General features: G+C 42.4%; 1 protein-coding gene across 5 annotated transcripts in view; it reads right to left on the bottom strand.

Moving 5' to 3' along the window:
- Window positions 1-23,643, bottom strand: part of RPS15A (ribosomal protein S15a) — a 29,412-nt gene extending 5,769 nt beyond the window's left edge. The window contains exons 1-3 of one of the 5 annotated variants that reach the window (XM_030211915.1): window positions 23,551-23,643; window positions 21,911-22,048; window positions 12,675-12,754 (exon numbers count right to left, since the gene is read on the bottom strand). In XM_030211915.1, coding sequence (XP_030067775.1) covers window positions 12,675-12,754; window positions 21,911-22,043 — 213 coding nt within the window. In that variant the 5' untranslated portion in view covers window positions 22,044-22,048; window positions 23,551-23,643. Of the gene's footprint in view, window positions 1-12,674; window positions 12,755-21,910; window positions 22,049-23,155; window positions 23,180-23,305; window positions 23,330-23,481; window positions 23,505-23,546 lie in introns of those variants that run through there. The other 4 variants (XM_030211917.1, XM_030211918.1, XM_030211916.1 and 1 more) reach the window with 4 other exon arrangements.
- Between the last annotated feature and the right edge of the window lie 428 nt (window positions 23,644-24,071).

The following is a 24,071-nucleotide window of genomic DNA, read 5'->3' as shown; positions in this document are numbered from 1 at the left end:
ATCCATCCCTGGTTTATTTATTTATTGCATTTGTACCCCATATTTTCCTTCCTTGTGGGAGGTTCAATGTGGCTTACAGTTATTAAAGAAAATAGCAGTTTTCAGGTTCAAATGCATAGCTGGAAAACATGAGACGTGTTTTCTTTAGGGGGGGAATCAAGTGTTCGAGTCTTCCGGTGTGACTCCAGATCAGTATTAAGACACATAAGGAGAGAGCTTATTCAAGATTGAAGGTTCTAAACTTCAAAAGAACTAACTTTGCCAAGATGGGGGAATATCTCAAGGAAAGAGTTAGTTGGATGGGAATAGCTGAAAGAAACAGAACAGTAGTGGGCAAAACTGACAGGAGCTCTTTTAAAGGCGGCAAACCTTCATGGTAGGAAAGTATGTAAAAGTAAAGCAAAGTGGCCACTTTGGTTCTCAAATGTAGTAGCTGGAAAAAAAAAAAAAAAAAAAGGTTAGCCTTTATACATTACTAGACGCAAGCAGGAGGAACTGCTAAAATGGCATAGTGAGGTTCAAGGGTGAAGAGGAGGAATATGTAGAAGATAACGATAAAGCTGAACTGCTCAACAATTATTTCTGTTCCATGTTCACAAATGAAAGGCCGGGAGTAGGACCGCAGAAAACAAATGCTAATGGGAATGGATGTTCGGTAGACCAGGACCGATTCTCAGAAGACTCTGCTCGTGAGGAGCTAGTTAAACTAAAAATAGACAAAGCGAAAGGGCCCGATGGGATACACCCGAGGGTGTTCAATGAACTTAGGGACGTTTTGGCAGCTCTGTTGTCTGACCTCTTCAATACTTCCTTAGAATCTGGAGTGGTCTCAGAGTACTGGAGAAGGGCAGCTGTGGTCCCTCTGCACAAGTCTGGAAGGAGGTGGTTGGGAATTACAGACCTGTTAGTCTGACCTCGGTGGTGAGTAAATAAATGGAAACGCTTCTAAAGCACAGGATTGTGAAGTTTCTAGAATCAAATGGACTGCAGGACCCAAGGCAGCAGGATTTCAGTAGAGGCAGGTCTTCAGACAAATCTGATAGATTTCTTTGACTGCGCAAACAGTTGGATATGGGAAGGGCGCTAGAGGTAGGCGACATTTTTGCCCTTGGTATGAGTGCTAAAGTGACTGACTGGGTTAAAAACTGGTTAAGTGGAAGGAGACAGAGGGTAGTAGTAAAAGGAGTTTGCTCTGAGGAAAAGGATGTTATCAGTGGTGTACCACAGGGATCGGTCCTTGGGATGGCTCTTTTTAACATATTTGTGAGTGATATTGCAGAAAGACTGTCTGGTAAGGTTGGTCTCTTTGCAGATGATACCAAACTATGTAATAGGGTAGACACCCTGAGGGCGTGGATAGCATGCGGAAGGATATGGCAAAGCTTGAAGAATGGTGCAGCAATTGGCAACTCAGATTTAATGATAAAAAAATGCAGGGTCATACACTTAGATTGACAATACAACCAAGGGAAAGGTATAGTATAGGGGGTGATGTACTTCTGTGTATGAAAGAAGAGCGAGACTTGGGGGTGACTGTGTCTGATGATCTCATGGTGGCCAAACAGCAAGAAAAGGTGACGGTCAAAGCCAGAAGGATGCTCGGGTGCATATGGCCAGCAGGGAAAAAAAGAGGTGATAGTGCCCTTGTACCCTTATGTGGCCCCATTTAGAATATGATGTGCAATTCTGGAGACTGCACCTACAAAAAGATATAAACAGGATGGAGTTGATCCAGAGGGCAACAACAAAATTGGTCTCTTTCATAAAGTGTATGGGGACAGACTTAAGGCTCTCAATATGTATACTTTGGAAGAAAGCTAGGAGAGAGGGGATATGATAGAGACGTTTAAATACCTCTGTGGCATTAATGTACAAGAGGTGAGCTTCATTCAAATGAAGGAAAACTCTGGAATGAGAGGGCATAGGATGAAGTTAAGAAGTTATATGCTCAGGAGTAATCTATTTCATGGAAAGGGTGGTAGACGAATGGAATCGCCTCCCGGTGGAAGTGGTGGAGACAAGGACTGTGTCTGAATTTAAGAAAGCATGGGACAGGCACATGGAATCTCTTAGGGAAAGGAGGAGATCGTGATTGCTGTGGATGGGCAGACTGGATGGGCCATTTGGCTCTTATCTGCCGTCATGTTTCTGTTTCTACATTTTTATATAAAACTACAAAAACACAAAGAACAAGAATTAATCTATACTGCAGAGAGCCATCCTTCTAGGACTAGCTGAGAAGGAAAAGACCAACTAGGATAAGCGGTAAGAAAAACTACCAACAGACAGCAACAAGGGAGAGAGTATGGCTAAAGTCTTAGCACGAGAATAAGGGCACACAAATCTTTGATACATTCATACAGTCTTGCAATACCAAGTGTATGAAGGCAAAAATGATCCCACTGTAATAATTACAAATAATGACTAGGAAATAAAAAAAAAAATAAAAACTTAAAACTTAGTATTAAGAACGCTAAAGAACAGAAGTGCAGATCAGGTTTAAGCACATGGATCATGCCAAATCAACTGAATAAAATTTCTTTGAAGTCATACCAGGTAGCAGAAGTCATATAAACATTAAAGCAGTATCATAGATATATACAAACTAACGCATGCGTCAAACTTTTCTTACCTGAGCACAGTTATGGAACGCATTGCCGCTCAACTTAAAAACTATTTATGAACTAACTTTCGTAAATCTGTGAAGACCCACCTCTTCAACAAGGCATACCACAAAGATCAGCAAATGCAAATGTAACATCTCCACCCTACCTATAATCAGAACTGTTTTTTTCTTATATCTGCTTGTTTAAATTCTTGCTTAATTTGTTTAATTTCTATTATGTCATCCATGTTCTCTATGTAACACTAATTGTTATCTTCCAATCTATTATCCACCAATAACGATACATTGTAAGCCACATTGAGCCTGCAAATAGGTGGGAAAATGTGGGATACAAATGCAACAAATAAATAAATATATATCTGTGATTCAGTAAATATACAAATAGCTTAGAAACTGGCTGTCAAAATGATAGGAAAAGTAATGACTAACGATACAATGCAGATTTGCTTAAGATGGAAAGTGGTGTGTACCAGGATGCTTGCTTTTTATTATATTTAACCAGAAAATTATCAGAATATGTTCTGCACAAGATGTAACAGACAGAAAGGATTTTAAAAAAGTCACAATATATTTCTCAGTGATTTACAAAAAGGTTCAAGGTAACATTTTCATAAATGACGCATATTAACTGAAATCTATTCAAATAAAATTCCAGGCTACAAGGATGCTCACACATTAAAGTGAGAACAGAACTGGAGGAAGACAGGGGTAGAGAAGTTTTCAAAAAATGCAAAGCTATTTCCTCTTTGTCAAAAACAGGATCAAAATGATATGCAGGAGGTATATGGTGTCCGTTACGATCCACAGAATATTTTTACCTGTAGAACCTGCTAGAGACACTGCAGGCAAGCAAGTACCTTCCCACATATATGGTGGGAAGGCCCATAGGTGCAACCATACTGGGTGACAGTGGACCAGTGGGTTGAGGTTCTGAGTGTGAATAAAGGCTATGTTATTTCTCTTTTCTAGATGATAGGTTGGGCAAGGGAAAAAGGTTATTTGTTGTTAACCATGTTACAGCGTAATGGGGAATGGAAGCAAGAATGTCTTCTGACCTTTGCGAAGCTAGCACAGTTCTGGAATATATAGCTTCTCTCCAAATTAACAACACAGAAACACTATCATACAGCACAATCTAACAGAGTCTGGGCTCCATGTATCAACTGGGTGGGTAGCAAATAAAACCCGAATGCTGCAGTCAAGTGGATGAAGGAGGTAAGCCCAGTAAGCTATGGAGACCAAGGAATGGAGGGAGGAGGAGGGGAGTTAGTGCAGGAAGGGGGTTTGGCTGGTTAATACTGCTTAACTTGCTTTCTGGATAGCTGTAAAAGTACATCTTAATAAACATAATAAATTAGAATGTTTCAAGTGTCTTCAAGGAATAAACACAGTGGGCAGGGCTTTTTATATCACCCCTTTCCTCCAGTGTGTGCCTGGTTTAAGACCATGTTTTATAGTGAAGTCAGCTATTAATTTTAGCCCCCCCCCCCCCCCCCCCACCTAACTCCATCTTATCTCTAACCTTTTCCAGATTATCTAGTTCTTGAGACTATGAGGCAGATGCACTCAAGCTAAATGAGCCTTTAATGACCCTCCAACGAGGAAAATTTGATCCGTTGCATGCATCAAAGGGCTTTTACCGAGGAAGCCAGCAGCTAACGAAAACGGAATGGAGATGAGCAATTAGTGTGAAAACCCCATTGAAACGACATGCACTAACCTTTTCCGATTGCCTTTACGCAGGAAAAAGGCAGGAAAACTAACGAGAGGTCTGGACCTCTCGTTAGGACAGCTCTGTGCCAGGAAAAATCATTAAGTGAAAAAATAAACAAACTTTGAGCCAATCCCAGCGCATTAGCAGAGCTAAAAGCGCTGTGATTGGTCCAAAGGACGTCAGCAAACACATCAAATAAAAAAAATAAAAAAAGGATCGGGAGGGGGCAAGGGCGCTCATCAGGAGCGTCCTGTATGGACGGCCTTGCCCCCCCCCCCCGCTGCTCCCCACTTTCCGCCGCTCCCGGGGCCCCGAAAAAGCAAAATGCTAGCTGCCCCGGTCCCCCTCCCTTCCTGTTCCTGTGTTCTACAGAGCTAACTCCGCCTCCCGTCATTCTTCTGCCCCGTGCCCCGCCGCCCCCCCTGAGGTCGACTACGCCGCTCCCCCCCTCCACCGAGACCCCCCCTCCCTATTAACGACCCGAGCAGCGCCTCTCACCTCTTTCAGAAGCGCTGCACGGGCAGGAAGATCTATTGTGTTGGTTGTAGAGTCTCCATGACGTCTCTTCTTCCCTGGCCCAGGCCCCGCCTCCTTCTGACGTAGGTTACTTACGTCAGAAGGAGGCGGGGCCTAGGCCAGGGAAGAAGAGACGTCATGGAGACTACAACCAACACAATAGATCTTCCTGCCCGTGCAGCGCTTCTGAAAGAGGTGAGAGGCTCTGCTCGGGTCGTTAATAGGGAGGGGGGTCTCGGTGGAGGGGGGGAGCGGCGTAGTCGACCTCAGGGGGGGCAGCGGGGGCGGGGCACAAGAATGACGGGAGGCGGAGTTAGCTCTGTAGAACACAGGAACAGGAAGGGAGGGGGACCGGGGCAGCTAGCATTTTGCTTTTTCGGGGGGGGGGGGGGGAGCGGCGGAAAGGGGGGAGCAGCCGGGGGAGGGGGCAAGGCCGTCCATACAGGACGCTCCTGATGAGCGCCCTTGCCCCCTCCCGATCCTTTGTTTTTGGATTTTGCTGACCGGGTAGCCACGTGTATTTGTTGTGGCTTTTTGTTTGTTTTTACGTTTGCAGCATGCGCAGAGCAGCCAGCAAAACGCTTGGCTGCTCTGCGCATGATTTAGGGGCCGATTACCGATGTGTATTGTGATTCTTTGATACACTGTACGTTTGAATACCGATCTGAGCATGTGTGACTTTTTTTTTTGGTGCATTCTTCGTTTTTTAAAAATCGTTAGGGACTTTAACAATTTTGATTTTTTTACGTTTGGTTGCTGCATCTGCCTCTAAATTCCATATAAGGCCTCACAAGTCAGTCATTACCACCCATCTGCTGCTACATTCCAGCATCTTCCTGGCTATTGCTGCTGCTTTGTCACACTGTTTGGTGACCATCAAATTGTCCAATACCATAACTCCCAGATCTTGTTTTGTGCAAGTCAGAATGTCTTCCCCTATTTAGTACTGCTCCAATGCAGGACCTTGTAATTTCTGGCATTACATATTATTTCAACACCTCATAAAATGAACTACTAAATAAACACACTAAATTACCTTAAAATAATAGTGAATGGTGACCAGAAAACTGTACATCTGCTGGAGGGATATAATTCCTCTAAATTGTAGTACACACTTTACCATCCATCATCACACACAAATAGCCCTGTCTACCAAAGGGAAATCGTGCCAAACGAATCTCATTGAATTCTTTGACTGGGTGACTGGAGAATTAAATCAAGGACGTGCTATGGACGTAATCTACTTAGATTTCAGCAAAGCTTTTGACACGGTTCCCCACAGGAGGCTCTTGAATAAACTAGACAGGCTAAAGATAGGACCCGAAGTGGTGAACTGGATTAGGAACTAGTTAACGGGAAGATGCCAGAGGGTGGTGGTAAATGGAGTTTGCTCGGAGGAGGGAAAGGTGAGTAGTGTAGTGCCTCAGGGATCAGTGCTGGGGCCGATAATATTCAATATATTTGTGAGTGACATTGCCGAAGGGTTACAAGGTAAAGTTTTGCGGAGTGGACACCCCAGAGGGAGTGGAAAACATGAAAAAAGATCTGCGGAAGCTAGAAGAATGGTCTAACGTTTGGCAATTAAAATTCAATGCGAAGAAATGCAAAGTGATGCATTTAGGGAGTAGAAATCCAAGGGAGACGTATGTGTTAGGCGGGGAGAGTCTGATAGGTACAGATGGGAGAGGGATCTTGGGGTGATAGTATCTGAGGACCTGAAGGCGACGAAACAGTGTGACAAAACGGTGGCCGCAGCTAGAAGATTGCTATGCTGTATAGAGAGAGGTGTGATCAGCAGAAGAAAAGAGGTTTTAATACCCCTGTATAAGACATTGGTGAGGCCCCACCTGGAGTATTGTGTTCAGTTTTGAAGGCCGTATCTTGCGAAGGATGTTAAAAAAAATGGAAGCGGTGAAAAGAAAAGCTATGAGAATGGTATGGGATTTGCGTTACAAGACCTATGAGGAGAGACTTGTTGATCTGAACATGTATACCCTGGAGGAAAGGAGAAACAGGGGTGATATGATACAAATATTTGAAAGGTATTAATCCGCAAACGAACCTTTTCCGGAGAGGGGAAGGCTGTAGAACTAGAGGACATGAAATGAGATTGAAGGGAGGCAGACTCAAGAAAAATGTCAGGAAGTATTTCTTCACGGAGAGAGTAGTGGATGCTTGGAATGCCCTCCCGCGGGAGGTGGTGGAAATGAAAATGGTAACGGAATTCAAACATGCGTGGGATAAACATAAAGGAATCCTGTTCAGAAGGAATGGATCCTAAGGAGCTTAGCAGAGATTGGGTGGCAGAGCCGGTGGTGGGAGGCGGGGATAGTGCTGGGCAGACCTGTACGGTCTGTCCCAGAGCCGATGGTTGGGAAGCGGGGATAGTGCTGGGCAGACTTATACAGACTGTGCCAGAGCCGGTGGTGGGAGGTAGGGCTGGTGGTTGGAAGGCGGGGATAGTGCTGGGCAGACTTGTACGGTCTGTGCCCTGGAGAGAACAGGTACAGATCAAGGTAGGGTATACGCAAAAAGTAGCACATATGAGTTTGTCTTGTTGGGCAGACTGGATGGACCGTTCGGGTCTTTTTCTGCCGTCATCTACTATGTTACTATGTTACCAGAACTACTGCAATGTTCAAATGTCCCAGTGTCCAAAATGCAACAATATAAATGCAAAAACTTGCAGCAGCAGGTCCAAAAGATATTTAACAACCTGAAAACTGTTTTATTGAATTTCAATCCACAGTAAAAAGTTACTTATCTGCAGGAGGATGTTTTCTCTTGGTGCAATATCAAACATATAAACGGCAAGTGACCGACTCACCTGCAAATGCGCAGTAGAGTCCAAGCCCCGCCTCCACCAGCAGTACAGCCCAATAGGGAGGAGGGCTTGGACATGGGCGTGGAAATCGGAGGAGGGAGCAGGGAGGGGAGGAGGAGGCGGAACTGAGGGAAACAGACGCTGGGGGGGGAGGGCAGAGGAGAGAGCAGGGTTGGTGGACGGGGGGGGGGGGCGGGGAAGGCCACAGGAAAACAAAAAACTAGCCTGTTGTCTGACGGGTGCCGGGCAAGATGGTGGAGGCTATTATTAAGAATAAAATTGCAGAGCATACACAAAAACATGGACTGATGAGACAAAGTCAGCACGGATTTAGTGAAGGGAAGTCTTGCCTCACCAATCTAATGCATTTTTTTGAGGGGGTAAGCAAACATGTGGACAATGGGGAGCCGGTTGATATTGTATATCTGGATTTTCAGAAGGCGTTTGACAAAGTGCCGCACGAAAGACTCCTGAAGAAATTGCAGAGTCATGGAATCGGAGGTAGGGTATTATTATGGATTAAGAACTGGTTGAAAGATAGGAAGCAGAGAGTAGGATTGCGTGGCCAGTATTCTCAGTGGAGGAGGGTAGTTAGTGGGGTCCCGCAGGGGTCTGTGCTGGGTCCGTTGCTTTTTAATGTATTTATAAATGACCTAGAGATGGGAATAATTAGTGAGGTAATTAAATTCGCCGATGACACAAAATTATTCAGGGTCGTCAAGTCGCAGGAGGAATGTGAACGATTACAGGAGGACCTTGCGAGACTGGGAGAATGGGCGTGCAAGTGGCAGATGAAGTTCAATGTTGACAAGTGCAAAGTGATGCATGTGGGTAAGAGGAACCCGAATTATAGCTACGTCTTGCAAGGTTCCGCGTTAGGAGTTACGGATCAAGAAAGGGATCTGGGTGTCGTCGTCGATGATACGCTGAAACCTTCTGCGGCTAGGAAAGCGAATAGAATGTTGGGTGTTATTAGGAAGGGTATGGAATCCAGGTGTGCGGATGTTATAATGCCGTTGTATCGCTCCATGGTGCGACCGCACCTGGAGTATTGTGTTCAGTACTGGTCTCCGTATCTCAAAAAAGATATAGTAGAATTGGAAAAGGTACAGCGAAGGGCGACGAAAATGATAGTGGGGATGGGACGACTTTCCTATGAAGAGAGGCTGAGAAGGCTAGGGCTTTTCAGCTTGGAGAAGAGACGGCTGAGGGGAGATATGATAGAAGTGTATAAAATAATGAGTGGAATGGATCGGGTGGATGTGAAGCGACTGTTCACGCTATCCAAAAATACTAGGACTAGAGGGCATGAGTTGAAGCTACAGTGTGGTAAATTTAAAACGAATCGGAGAAAATTTTTCTTCACCCAACGTGTAATTAGACTCTGGAATTCGTTGCCGGAGAACGTGGTACGGGCGGTTAGCTTGACGGAGTTTAAAAAGGGGTTAGATAGATTCCTAAAGGACAAGTCCATAGACCGCTATTAAATGGACTTGGAAAAATTCCGCATTTTTAGGTATAACTTGTCTGGAATGTTTTTACGTTTGGGGAGCGTGCCAGGTGCCCTTGACCTGGATTGGCCACTGTCGGTGACAGGATGCTGGGCTAGATGGACCTTTGGTCTTTCCCAGTATGGCACTACTTATGTACTTATGTCATGGGCTTAACGGCTAGTCGGGAAATAAGCTGCATAACTTCTCCAGCGAAACTTGCAACTGTGCCATGAATCTTTGAAGACGTGAATCAGTGAGTCAATACATTAGTACCTGCTTATAATTGGATTGTAAGCCACACTGAACCTGAACTCTGTTTGGGATAATGTGGGATACAAATGTGATAAATAAAAAATTATAATCTCCTTCCGTTCTACACACAAAACCATGTTTCACCTTCCATGGTGTTTTTAGAAGAATAGAACTTAGGGTAAAAAAGGGCCATTGCACCAGTCCGGGTGCCAGTGCTGGAACCGCAGGAACAAACAGCTTCCTATATTGGGGTGAGATGATGGATGGTAAAGTGTGTACTGCAATTTAGAGGAAGTATATCCCTCCATTCACTATTATTTTAAGGTAAATTTAGTGTGTTTATTTAGTAGTTAATTTTATGAGGTCTTGTATTTTGTTGTATATCAGTAAGACTGGAGGAATACTGATACTCCAGTAAATTATAGTGGATTAAATTCAAAGTCTATCTAGATCATTCATCTTCCTTAAATCATTCATGTTTGAGGTTTTTCGGGTGTCCACCGTATTGAAGATTTTAGTATCATCTGCAAACATTAAATTTTTCCCTAACAGCTGGTCTGCAATGTTATATAAATGTTCAACAAAACTGAACCTAAAACAGATCCTTCAGCAACACTATTAGTAACCCTCTTTTCTTCAGAGTGTACCTTTCCTTCTACCCAGCCTGTTTCTAACTCAGTCATTCTCTGATCCACGCCTAGGCTGCTCAGTTTGCTTACAAAGTCATTTGTGTGGACCTGTGTCAAAGACTTTGCTGAAATCTAAGTACACCATATAACACAATAAAGGTACTTACCGTGTTTCCCCGAAAATAAGACACTGTCTTATATTAAATTTTGCTCCCCAAGACCTGCTAGGTCTTATTTTCAGGGGAGGCCTTATTTTTCGGGGAAACATCGGGGTCACTCCCCCCCCCCCCCCCCCCGAGATCGCCGGCTCCCCTCCTCGATCGGTGGCTCCCCCTGCCCTCAGTCGCTCCCGGAAGTAACTAACCTCTTAAATGCTTCCTTTCACCATTCATCTTCGCACTCGCCGCAAGCAGCAGGGCAGGCCACTCCTTCCTTCCGTGTCCCGCCCTCGCCTGACGTAACGTAACGTCAGACGAGGGCGGGACACGGAAGGAAGGAGTGGCCAGCCCTGCTGCTTGCGGCGAGTGCGAAGGTGAAAGGAAGCGGTTAAGAGGTTGGTTCCGGGAGTGACTGAGGGTGGGGGGAGCCGCTGATCGAGGGGGGGAGCCGGCGATCTCGGGTGGGGGGTGACCCCGATGTTTCCCCGAAAAATAAGGCCTCCCCTGCTAGGTCTTATTTTCGGGGGATGCCTTATATTTTCAAATTTAAGCAAGACCTCTACTAGGTCTTACTTTCGGAGGATGTCCTATTTTCGGGGAAACACGGTAGGAAATCGGGAGGAAAAAAGTGAGCGATAAATTGAGAAAATAACGTTTCAGACACAAATCAAGTCAGAAAAAGATGTGGGTAGCCATATAAACTAAAACTAATTAAATGAAGACATCAGTAGCTGATAAAATGTTAAAACTACTAGAAATGGAGCATAAACACATAATAGCCATGCTGGGTCAGTCTAATGATCCATCTAGCTCAGTATCCTGCTTCCAGCAGTGGTCACTTCAGGTCACAAGTACATGAAAAGAAAATGAAAATTAATATTACTCCTACAGAATCTTCTGTAAAGCCTAACCTAAACAGAAGGGGCACGTCTGAATCATTTTCACACTAAAAAGAGCTAAGACTGAAGAAGTTTCAGAGACACTATTTGTTAATTTGCTAAATTAACAAACCTTGGCCTTTATATCCATGCTCATCAATGTTATTAATACAACCACCCACTGCAATTCTACTACAGGTTACGTTACAGATAACTGTGTGTTACATACAGGATTACTTTCTACATCAATGGGCGAAATCGTTCTTACACCCATCACCCAAATTCTCCTCTTTTGATCTTCAACTACCATCTAGTTATAGACAAATTGCTAATACCCTTTTTCTTTACAAAATTAGCTGAATCTCTAGTGACTAAACAGCTTACTGACTTCCATCAATAATTATTCCATTTTCTAGAAGTCTACAGAGTACAGCATCCTTGTTACTTGGATTAACATCTAAAGCAAGGGAAATTAGTAGTAAAGAGGGACAACCTTTACTTCTGCAATTTCGACTTATCAGTACCATTTGATATGGTGCATCACACCAAAATTATTTGTCTCAAGTGAAGAGGAGTGGCAACAAACCTGCTCGGTTAGATATTTCAGCTATATTGCGAGTCATCAGCAGAAAAATATTAAAGATGAAACCAATAACATGTACCTATTTGTATTTCTACAGGATTAAGAAGCAATTACAAATCTATCATGCCAGAGATACAAACTTCTACAGAACAAGAGTTCAGGTTTTCACAGATATTTCTAAATAGATACAGCTTTGGAGGGGGCAGTTAAGACAACCTGTAACTTTTCTTTGGGCCAACTTTCAATTGGGATTCCATTGCAAATGCTCGATTTCCTTGCAAAATACGTTTTCTATGAAGCTTCACAACTGAGATTTTTTTTTTTGAATGGAAAAGTCTAATTTTGACCGCATGCTGAATTCTGATATATCCAGAAATATCATTTGTATAATTGAAGTGCTTATTTTCAAAACCTGCTAAAGTTCATATTAGTTGCATTGGACTTAAAGGGTTTAGAAAATAAGCACTTCAATTGTATGTTTATCATTTATGCTATCTGCCTATGGTTTGCCTAATTCTTGGCCACCCTGGTAGTGGACTACAGTCTTGTCTTCTATTTCATTTCTTAGATGTATTTGTTTTAGTATTTTATTTTAATTCCCTTTCAAAGATGATTCTTTGTATTTTTTTATTTATTGGCATTTAAATAAACTTTTAGCTAATATCAAGTGAGGAAATGCATAAATCCAAAAATCAATGGGCTGCAATTATACTCTAAAAATTATCAGATAATGTCAAAGACAAATTCCTCCATGCAGCCTAAGGTATAGCTGTAGTAGCATAGTCTTTCCTACAAATAAAAGCTTCACCAGAAAACATCAAGACTTCTTACTTTCCCTTAGGTGACCTGATAGCCAAAAATCACAGCCCTAATCAAAAAAACAACATTACACTGGACAACTTTTAAAGGATAAGCATATTCTGAACATACATCTGAAGTAAAATGACAGGAACTAAAACCTCCAGGTATTGGTAAAATAATTATAGCTAACTGGTTTGTACCTTGTTCAGTCTGCCTGTGAGATTGACGACGATTTTTCCAGCTCTGTGATCATCAATAATCTCGAATTCACCAATGTAGCCTGTAAATGAAAAGTCAGAAAACAATTTCTAGATATTTTTTTTATATTTAATTGTGAAAACACTTGACAGGCGAGCAAGTACAAGTTTTAAGGAGGGAATAAAGGTTACACACAAATCAGATCTTCCAAAACAGCATGTAAGCATTGTAGAAACAATATTTATATATTTTTGCTGCACAACCATTCAGTGGTGTTCAGCCTTGACAATTTCTTAGGAGTTAGGAGCCAATCCAAAAGCTTAGAACCAATGGATGAGACCAACCCCTTCCCCTGTTTCTCTCCTCCCTCTCACATATCTCCAACCAAACTATGAGCGGGCGGGGGAAGGGGATATCCTCTGAGGTTCAATGCAGCGCCTTTAGGGCCTAATTTTATTAAGGTTGATTTCCATTTCACGTTTCTAATTTAAAAAATGCTTCATGCACTTCTGCAGGCCATTGACAAATACAACCAATAACCCCCTTCTTCACACTCCTTCCCCTACCCACCCTGTCGTCATTCCATCTCGTTCTTTGATCTTGTCCCTCCCCTCAAGTCTCCTTCCCCTTAAATCAGCCACTCCCTGGATAGATGTTTCCATGCACGAAGACAATCAGCCCCCATCACAGTTCCTACCTGTCCGCAGCTAGTCCTACCATCTAACAGTCCAGTCCTCAGAATCACTACTTATAGACAGCCACCTCCCTAGACTTTATTAGGTCAACTGACCTGAACATTAACAATCGCTGCTACAGGAGAAGAGGCTTCCCCTCTCTGCATCACACAACTCTGTGTGAGTTTGAACCCCAGGGGTTCAGGAATTGTCATACTAGTCTCAAATCTCCTAAAAACCAGCAGTTCTTGCATCCTGCGGTTCAAACCCACACACAGCAGTGAGGGAGAAAACAGCCACTCTGGCAGAATTGGAAAAGAATCAAGAACAACAAAAAAATCAGAACATAAAAAATTCCATGTACCAAAGCAAAGTTTTTCATAGCCATGGTAATTTAATACCTGGGATTTGCAAAGATACTGAAACGGTACCTGGGCTTGACATCTATCTTTGATAAGATATCTCACAATGGGAGAGAAGTAGGTACTGAATCATTAAGGGCTGAACAGAAACTGACCCTGCTGACTGATGAACACAAATTTGACTTAAAGCCTGCGCCAACCGAACACTAAAATCGCATATGCTGGTTTTCAAAATAGAGCTATACGTACCAGTGGTTGGTGAACTTTTAACTCTACTATTCATGTATATTTTGGCATTACAAAGAGCTATCAAGCCAAAAACCCCTCTAACCAACCTGATACTACCTACACATCGAAGGAGAGCGGAGCGAGGATGGTGCCGTCTGAATAAACTGAGTAGCAGACCTAAACTAAATGGATAATGGCAGCAGGTCATCACACTGTATGTATGTGTGTGTGTGTATATATATTACATTAAATACCACTTAAGGTTGTGGTCCTGCCACTGAATATCAGCCCCCACCAGGTACTTTTAAAATCACTTAATGTTTCCTCCCGCCCTAATTCTCAGCCACTCCCAGCAAATTATTTGATTACCTCTAATAAGAGGAGGGAAATTTTTCAAAAATTAGTTTTTTTCCCCCCACCCTTATCCAGAGAGGATTAAAATACAAACATTCATAAAATATACAAAAAAAATACAAAAGCAGCTAAAAACAATATTTTTCAAAAATACAACACTTAAGCAGGACAATGAAAAGCCTTAAACAAAAGAAAATCTCTTTAAGTTGCTTCCAAAATGCTGGCTTGCAGGTCTCACATTTGAGCCACAATGGCAGACTGCTGTATTCAACACGGCCACGGATAAAAAAAAAAAAAAACACCCATCCTTGAGAGTTCCAAGTACAAGTGTTGCAATGCAGGAGTTAACAGCATATGCTGATGCTCTGAGCACAGAGATCATGATAGCATATACCACAGTACCGCAGCTTTTAAATAAGAAGCAGAATCCTGGTAAAGTTTTCAAGGAAAGGAGAAACAGGGGTGATACGATACAGAATTTCAAATATTTGAAAGGTATAAAACGAACCTTTTCCGGAGATGGGAAGGCGGTAGAACTAGAGGACATAAAATGAGATTGAAGGGGGGCAGACAAGAAAAATGTCTGGAAGTATTTTTTCACGGAGAGTGGTGGATCCTTGGAATGACCTCCCATGGGAGGTGGTGGAGATGAAAACAGTAACGGAATTCAAAAATGCGTGGGATAAACATAAAGGAATCCTGTTCAGAAGGAATGGATCCTCAGAAGCTTAGCGGAGATTGAGTGGCAGAGCCGGGGGGGGGGGGGGGGGGGGGGGCGTGCCGGGCAGACTTCTATGGTCTGTGCCGTGAAAATGGCAGATACTAATCAAGGTCAGGTATACACAAAAAGTAGCACATATGAGTTATCTTGTTGGGCAGACTTGATAGACCGTGCAGGTCTTTCTCTGCCATCACCTACTATGTTACTATGTATATTTATTAAGGAACATTCTACCCCGCCCACCAAGCATGTCTGAACAGCATACAGTCTAATAACAGGAAAATCAGTTTAAAAAAAAAAAAAAAGCAGATAACAGGATGGATACAAAAGGAGCTGGGGAGGAACTACAATGTATGAAAGGACAGTAAAAGAGTGGGGTAGGGTAAAACATTAGGAAGGAGGGGGAAGACAGGTATTTACTGATATTGCTCCAGAAGGTCAAAAAGAAATGAAGGCTCCTGGTTGGCAGCTTCAGGTGCTCAGGGAGAGAGTTCCACAGTCTGGGGGCCTGTACTGTGAAAAGGAAATGGTGTGCAGTTCTGAAGTGATGTCACGGAGAGATGAGACAACTAAAAGGTCCCATTGGGAGAACGCAGCAGGCAGGGAGGATGATAATGCTCCAGAAGGTCAAAAAGAAATGAAGGCTCCTGGGTTGTACAAACTTTGAGTACAATTAGGAACAGTTTGTACCGAGTGCGATAATGAACAGGTAGCCAGTGGGCTTCTTTCAGCAATGGAGTAACATGATCAAATTTATTATGTCCTCTTACGAGTTTAATAACGGTGTTTTCGATGAGTTGGTGCTGCGAAAGACCTAAGTAAAGTGAGTCGCAATAATTTAGCTGAGAAACAAATGAATGAACTAGTATATTAATAGCTGCAGGAAATAGAAATGATTTGGTGGAATGGATATGCCTAAGATGAAAAAAGGAACACCACATTACTGAGACTTGTGGAATAAAAGTAAGCGTGTTATCAAGGATAACTCCTAGAATTTTAATTGTGTCCGTCAAAGTAACGGTTTAAGAGTTTAATATAATAGGGTTAGCCAGTGGCTGTTTAGTGGAGAAAAGAACTGCTTGTGATTTTTCTGGATTGGGCAGTAAACGATATGTGAGCCATGAGGAGACTAGATCTAATTTATGATTAAGATCAGCTATTTGGACAGTATCTAATGGATCAATAGGGGTAAGAACCTGTATGTCAGTCAGTCATTGACATAAACGAACAATCTGAGACCCAATGAGTCAAAAAGATGAAGAGGAGGAGTTAGAAAGATATTAAAGAGCAGAGGGAAGAAGATAGAGCCTTGTGGTACCCCCCCCCCCCCCCCCCGAGGGTAAGCAGTAATAGTCGGAGGTAGAGTCAAAAGAAGAAACAGTATACTTAAGTCTGAGAAGTACGAGGTAAACCAGGAAAGAGATGTTCCAGATAAACCTGTTTGAGAAAGACGGTGGAGTAGGAGTGAGTGGTCTATAGTATCAAAGGCTGCCTTAAGATCAAGAGAGATAAGACAGCTTGAGAAGGGGCTTGGTGGGATCTAATGTTTGTAATAAGTCCTAAAAAAGTGGTTTCAGTATTGTGCTTTGCCTGAAAGCCTGCATAATGTGAGTGAAGAATGTCTGAACTGGTCACCAAATCCAATAATTGATATGAAGAAAGATTAAGGAGGTTAGGGCTATTCAGCCTGGAGAAGAGACGGCTGAGGGGAGACATGATAGAGGTATATAAAATAATGAGTGGAGTGGAGCAGGTGGATGTGAAGCGCTTTCCAAAAATACTAGGACTAGGGGGCATGCGATGAAACTACAGTGTAGTAAATTTAAAACAAATCGGAGAAACTTTTTCTTCACCCAACGTATAATTAAACTCTGGAATTCGTTGCCGGAGAAAGTGGTGAAGGCGGTTAGCTTGGCAGAGTTTAAAAAGGGGTTGGACGGTTTCCTAAAAGACAAGTCCATAAACTGCTACTAAATGGACTTGGGAAAAATCCACAATTCCGGGAATAACATGTATAGAATGTTTGTACGTTGGGAAGCTTGCCAGGTGCCCTTAGCCTGGATTGGCCGCTGTCGTGGACAGGATGCTGGGCTCGATGGACCTTTGGTCTTTTCCCAGTGTGGCATTACTTATGTACTTAACCATAGTAGGCGACTTATACAGAATCCTCCATTACACTGGTAAAAACTTCAAGCATTTCAGACTAGAGGAAATGTGGTCAGAATGGAAAAATCCCAACAATCGCACAGCTTTATATAAAGGAGGAGTACGGCTGACCTAATGAATTAATAGTAGTCCTCTTAAAAGTCATTGACTAATGGACATAAAACATACCAAATAAGTTTAAAAGATTTTATATTAGACTTTAAGAACATAAGAATAGCAATACTGGGTCAGACCAATGGCCCATCTAGACCAGTATCCTGCTTCCAACAGTGGCCAACCCAGGTCACAAGTACCTGGCAGAAACCCAATCAGTAGTATCCCTTCACACCAAACACAGATATCTAAGGGCTTGTGCCCATGAAGAAATGGTTAGGATGGCCTCTGCAGCTGACGACTCAGTCGTTAAGAATATAGTTTGCTGGGCATTTGGTGGATGTGAATCTATTGGTAACTTGCCTGGTGCGAAGCTGGCTCTCACATATCCCATAGAGAGGATTTTAGATAGTGTTGGGGAGGAGCACCAATATGGATATCAGTAACATTGGAAGATTTGGGAGAGAGGTTCTGGAAGCGAAATGTATGCTTTTAGATAGAAAATTGAAATCCAGAATCTGCCGAGTAGTAGTATTCTCATAAATTCCTTCTGTTTCACACTCAAGATTCTAGAGACAGGCAGAGCTCCAGTCTCAATGTCTGGATGTGATAATGCTGCTGGGGAGAGTGCTTTAGATCTGTTAGAAACATAGCAAAATTATGGGGAAAGGTGAGCCTATTTCTAAAATAATGGGCAATGCCTTAATCAGGATGGAACCCAGCTACTAAAACTAAACATTTAAAAAGAAGCAAGCAGCTTTTAAACCAGAATATAGTGAAACCTGACAGTTGCTCAACAATGCATGGTCTGGGAGTGAGGTGCCTTCAAAGGATACTAACAAAATAGGGATTTTTAGGGCAAGCCCCCCCCCCCCCCCCCCCCCCCCAAAAAAAAAGGACGAAATAAAAGAACAGAAATGTGAAAAACACTGTTGGTGTGGAAAAAGGTTTTTTAAAAAATCTTAAGATGCCAGCCAAAACATCTAGAAAGCAAAAAGAAATATGATTTTTCTCCTTTAGTTTATTTTTGTCCTTTCTATTCTATATTTATATCCCACTATTCTCAAGACAACTTATTGCAGCTTCTACACCCTATTTCTTTTAGGTTTGCTCTTGTGTATAGTTTATTAAAATTTGCTATACCGTCATGACTAACTCGCAGATCTAGGCAGTGTACAATAATCCAAGAACAATGTAAGAAAAACCCAGAAAGGAACTACAATTGATAAACCAGTTACAGCTGAAAAAGCACTCATACCAACTGATAGAGAACAACTGCAGCAAGAGAGGATAACTAGGGAGGGGTCAGTACACATAAGGGAAGGAAGGGGGAGGAGAATACTATAGAGAAACAACTGCAAACTGGATCAGTTTTAGAGGGCTGGCAGATGAGATTACTTTTTGGGAGAGGGCCTTTTTTTATTTACTTACACAGACTTCATATATCGCTAAGGCCTGGGATATAGGCAAAAAGTGGTTTACAATAAAATCTAAAAAATACAATTATTAGTTGCTTGATGTTCTTTTCCATCAATTGCTTAATCTTCTGGTCTCCCCTCTCAGCCTCTTCCTCCCCTTTTCTTTTTGTTTCTTTCCCACAAAATCCTTCCTGCAAATCACTGCCTTCTTTTCCACCTAGCTTCACCATTCAACCTCCAATCTGGCTATGGCTGCACCTCCAGCTCCCTCTAGTCCAGCAACTAACACTGTGCCAGCAGCACCTATTTTATGTTTCTGATTATTCACTCGCTATACCGCTCTTCAGTCAGAATACTAACGTGGATTACAATCAAACTATAACATTAAATAAATAAATAAATAAATAAAACAAGAATTAGTAGAAAAGAAAGAAGAACAAAGTATCCTCCTGTGCCCATAGTTGCGGCCAATCTAGTCCACCTTGGCTAACAATTCTCAAATGCCTTTGGGAAAAAAGTAGGTTTTTTAGGGCTATTTTAAACCTCTTATAATAATGTAAATTGTAAGCCACTTTGAACTGAAACTTTTTAATAAGCATGCATGCATACATAACCGAGAAGAGCAATCCACAATGCAGCCAAATTTAAAAAAAACAATGCAGAATGACAAGCGGACTCCAGTCTAGAAGTCATGAGAGGAGCAACAATGAGCCAATTTTGACCACAAGAGCATAAAGGTCTTGAGTGTACATGGAAGCAGCAGATTATTCAAGTAGAATCTGGAAGCCACTCTGTGGCACAGTGGGTCATATGCCACCAATCTGGAACTGTGCCTCTAGCAATTTAAAGCCCAGCTGCTGAGTCTCTGCTAGGCTACAACTGCATCTTCCACACTTTTGGAGCTGCAGCTGAGCTACTATACTAGCAAGCACCAAGGATTAACAATTTTTCCACTCTTAAAACAAGAAAAGGTGTAAAGAAGCATCAAAAATTCAAAGGTCACAGGGAAAAAAGTTCCCCCCACCGATATTCAGCCCTTGATGGTCAGCAAACTTGGGAACTGACTCTCACAGGCTAAATGAGATCCAGATATCCAATGTCATACCTAATCTGCGTATCGGCACTGAAAATCAGAGTACAAGCCGATATTCAGAATGATACCCAGATAACATTTAAGACAGCCTATGTACAACCCTAATTTTATCTGGGAACCCTTCCAGTTATTGAACTGAAAATTGCCACTAACCAAGTCCTGACTTAGCCCTGAATCAGCCCCAGACTCCCAGCACTAACCAGATAGTGCCATTGTGGTTTCTGCACTCTTAAATCTTACTGAATATCCACACCTAGCATACTTTGCCATCCCTGTAGCAATCTTCAATCAAAAATTAAACAAAAAAATAAAATAAAATAAAATAAACAGATTACACTTGTAGAGAGGAGAAAAGCATCTGACAAACATACAAACGGTATGTAGGAACCCCCTAAGACTGTCAATTTTTCTAACAGAACAAAGACTAGGTGTTGTAGGCCCGCTCCTTCAGTCACCACCTCCCCCCAAGACTTCTCTCACTAAAGCAGAAGCATATCTAAGGTTCATTTGCAGTCGTAGTAGCTGAGTTATAAAGGTATATAGGGCCACCAGCACACCCATTTTTCTCAGGTTCTCTCTTCCTGGCTTCCATACAGAAAACCTTTACTTGCATTGACTTTTTCTAAACACACTTGAAAAAAGGAATAGTAGGGAGATCCTCTTAGGTCTTCTTTTCTCCAAAAATGGGTGGAATTTTCAAGGTGTTTTGCTTCTACTTGGAGACCTGGCTACAACTATATCCAGAGCTGATCTGCCTTGCACACCATCTGGCCAATGGATCCAGCGATTAACTTCCCAATTTTGTACTGGAAAAAACATCAGCATGGTGGTGTTCATGGAACGGTAGGAAGATAGAAATGGTCCTTTCTTGTGTTTTATAAGCAAATCACACAACTTAGCAAACAAACATCTACGTGTAATCAGAGTATCTAATGAAAGGACCTAAGTGTCACAAAATATGAGCATCTTAGGATCACTCTTAACCCCTCATGTCTGGCTCATATCTCCTAACATGACCGATCCTGTCACAATGCCAACACCTCTGCCCATCTGTTCTGTGCGCAGTCCACCGATGAGCTGTTTAAATCTTACAGCAGTATAGAAGAGAAGCACAAAGGTACTGGTTGCCTTGAATTAGAAGCCAAGCACAAGGAAGGTTAGAGAGAACTGGAAAAGATGAGAACCCTGCCTACAGTATCTAAGGCCATCCCTACACACAACCAATGTCATCAGTAAAGGGCCAAGGAATTCTAGCAATAGTGAGACACAGACTGCAAATAAGCAGATCAGATGAAGGCACCCCATGGCCTGGAAATGATCCATGTATTATAGTCTGCTTGCCTCTGGACAGTACCTTTAAACTACAGCTTCAAGACATGCTGATGCTATAAATGAAACCAATAAGCTTCCTTCTTCTGTGGTCAAGTGCTTGTAGCTTCTTAGGTCCACCTTGCAAAAAGAGCCAATGAATATGCTTTTCACCTCCAATTTTTCATCATGAACCCCAAACACTCTGGCTTGCCCTACTGCCACATACAGAAGCCCAAGTCCTACCTAACACTGTCCAACTGTGTCAGAATTTGGCCCCTTTCAAAATACTGCAGTATAATACTACTCTTGACCAAGTTCACTGAGAAACTACTGTACAGGGAATTTCAAAGGCCTGATGCCAAACTCAGTGGCAACGGGAAAAAAAGGTACATCAAATCACACAGAACCCTCAAGGAAAATAGATACATTCACTCAATAGCTTTGAAATATTCAAAATATTGACAAGCATTTTTTTAATCATTTAGAGACTTCGTTCACTGCATCACACGCCCTATCAAAAGATCATGACAAAAAGCAATAGTTTTCAACACAGTAAACATCACAAAATAATAAAGGCTTCTGCAACCACGCACCCAGACAAAATTAAGTACATTATTCAGTCTTCCGTACGGCATAAAGAAGCTAATCTTGAACATAATCAAAGTGTAAAGCCTGTATAAGTTTCTCTCTCTAGTACCCCTTTGCCTCTTCTTCCCTGCCCCCATACAGAAATTTCTGTCAGCAAATCCACATTTATTTTCATCAGATAATACGGTATGTATAAAGACACTTTGTAAGAAGCGTATGCCAATACTTACCATGTTTCATCATCACAGTCAGGAATCGTACAATAACCTTTGAGCATGGCCTAATAAGAACCTGGCGTTTTCCACGTTTTTCTGCATTATTAATGCTTTTAAGAGCGTCTGCAAGAACATTCATGCGCACCATGGTGCCTGTCAAAAGAGAAATCACAGATATTAATTACATCAATTCAAAAACTCCTTACCAACAAAGGAGTCTACTTAAATATTCTTAATTCGATATGTAAAGAACAATAGGAACACTATTTGCAATATCTCCGATATCAGTATCCTTTTAAGACCAAATTGGGACTCTTCAATTAAGTCTTGTATATTTAACTATGGTCATAGCATAAAGATTATGAATCTCTCAGGGAATTCCACTCTTTTTTCTCATCACTACCTCCACTATTCTCAACACAGATTATAAATGAAATATGAATATAAGTGTCATGCTGTGCTAATCCAGGTGCACTTGGAAACCCTCCCAGAGCTCTTCTTTCACATGCAGCCCGAATCCTTGAACCAGTTTAAATCATACTATACCTCCTCTGTCACATTCTCTAATTCTAGCCCTTGGATAACAACCTCCTTAATTAAGTGGCGGTACTACTACTACTACTTAACATTTCTAAAGCGCTACCAGGGTTACGCAGCGCTGTACAATTTTAACACAGAAGGACAATCCCGTTACCTCAGACTTCACCCTCCTCTTCTGGCTACCCTGGCCTGACTGCCAATTTGAACCAAGTGGATCAACATACAAAGCAACAGTCTGCTCCAGAAACAGGGCCCACCATGCTGCCACTCTCCTTCACCTGTCAATAGATCAACCAGCTAGAGTGAAAAATATGGGAAAGCTATGCTTTCCGGATGTGGCCAGTCTTCAGTGTCTCACAGCAATTCAATAGGAAGTGGGAACTTTGACAGAAAGGGCTGGATTATGTGGCCCTATAGTTTCAGGAGACCAAAAACCCTGGTTAGACTATCAACTCTGATCACAGCCTCTGGCAACAATTACAACAGTTTAAGGGAGCATTAACAAAAAAATAATAATAAGACAAAACAAAACAAAAACTACTTTTCATAGAAGCTGTTTCAAATCTGCCACCAGTTTAGTCGTATAGTGTCCCCTAGTCTTACAAGTCACTAAAGGAGCATAGAACTGGACCAACCCAAAACTTCTATGTGACTCTATACGACTTAAAACAAAGTATGTCTACCAACACAATGCTCATAACTAGGTATAAAGTAGTTCACCAGGTATTTTACGACTCTGGTTGCACTGCACAGGAACAAGGGTTATCCACAGCTGCACATGACACTCTCCAATGTGCAGCCTTCGGCTGCCTGCGCGCGACTTGAATCTCAGCAGAGCACGAATACTGGCAGGCCTCAACGTCCGCTTACACATCAGAGGAGGCAGCGGCTTCCGACACCCACATTCCAGCAGACAGAAGACAGGGAGCTGCGGGCAGCGTCCCAGCTTCTTCCTGCAACTTCTCCTCCAGTAATGTCGGAATATTCTCCAGAGTAAGAGACTCCAGGCAGCACATGCTGCAGATTGATTTTGACCAGGTACCTACAAGCAGGGACGGAGGATGTCCCTGATATTAGACGGATACTTAGGCGACCCCCCTGCTTCACTTACTCACCAGGCCTGCAATATGGCGGAAAGAGGAAGGGAAGAAAGCGCGCAAGGAGATTTGGGAACTCTTCCCCTCTCGCGAGACGCCTAATAAAACGGGAATACAAATCGCGCGCGCCTAACCTAATACGGAGGCGAAGATTACCGAGTAACCTTATAGTCATCCCCTTAAACCGTGATTAATAACGAACAAAATGAATATTTAATAATCTATGCATAGATAATACAAAAATAGCTAAGTGGTGCGTGCTCAACAACAAAGTTACATTATGTCGTAAAGGCTTTGTAAAGTGTTCTTTTGGATCGGTATTTGATGACCAATGTCTGGTATCCAGTAGCAACCAGATGATTACGATACGTCATCAGATTCAGCGCCGGCCACGAGTTCGGCTGAGGAAGGTAAATAGTGGAACGCGGCAGGGTGCTCTAATGGAACAGGTGCCTTTTCTTTTAACATGTCGAAAGGGTCCGGAAAAAAGAACAAAGAGTTAAGGCATCATGTGCACATAACATAAAATTATTCAAAGG

The sequence above is a fragment of the Microcaecilia unicolor genome, chromosome 8 (assembly GCF_901765095.1).
Source record: "Microcaecilia unicolor chromosome 8, aMicUni1.1, whole genome shotgun sequence".
In the NCBI taxonomy this organism is placed as follows: Eukaryota; Metazoa; Chordata; class Amphibia; order Gymnophiona; family Siphonopidae; genus Microcaecilia; species Microcaecilia unicolor.
This window is presented reverse-complemented; position numbering and strand designations above follow the sequence as displayed.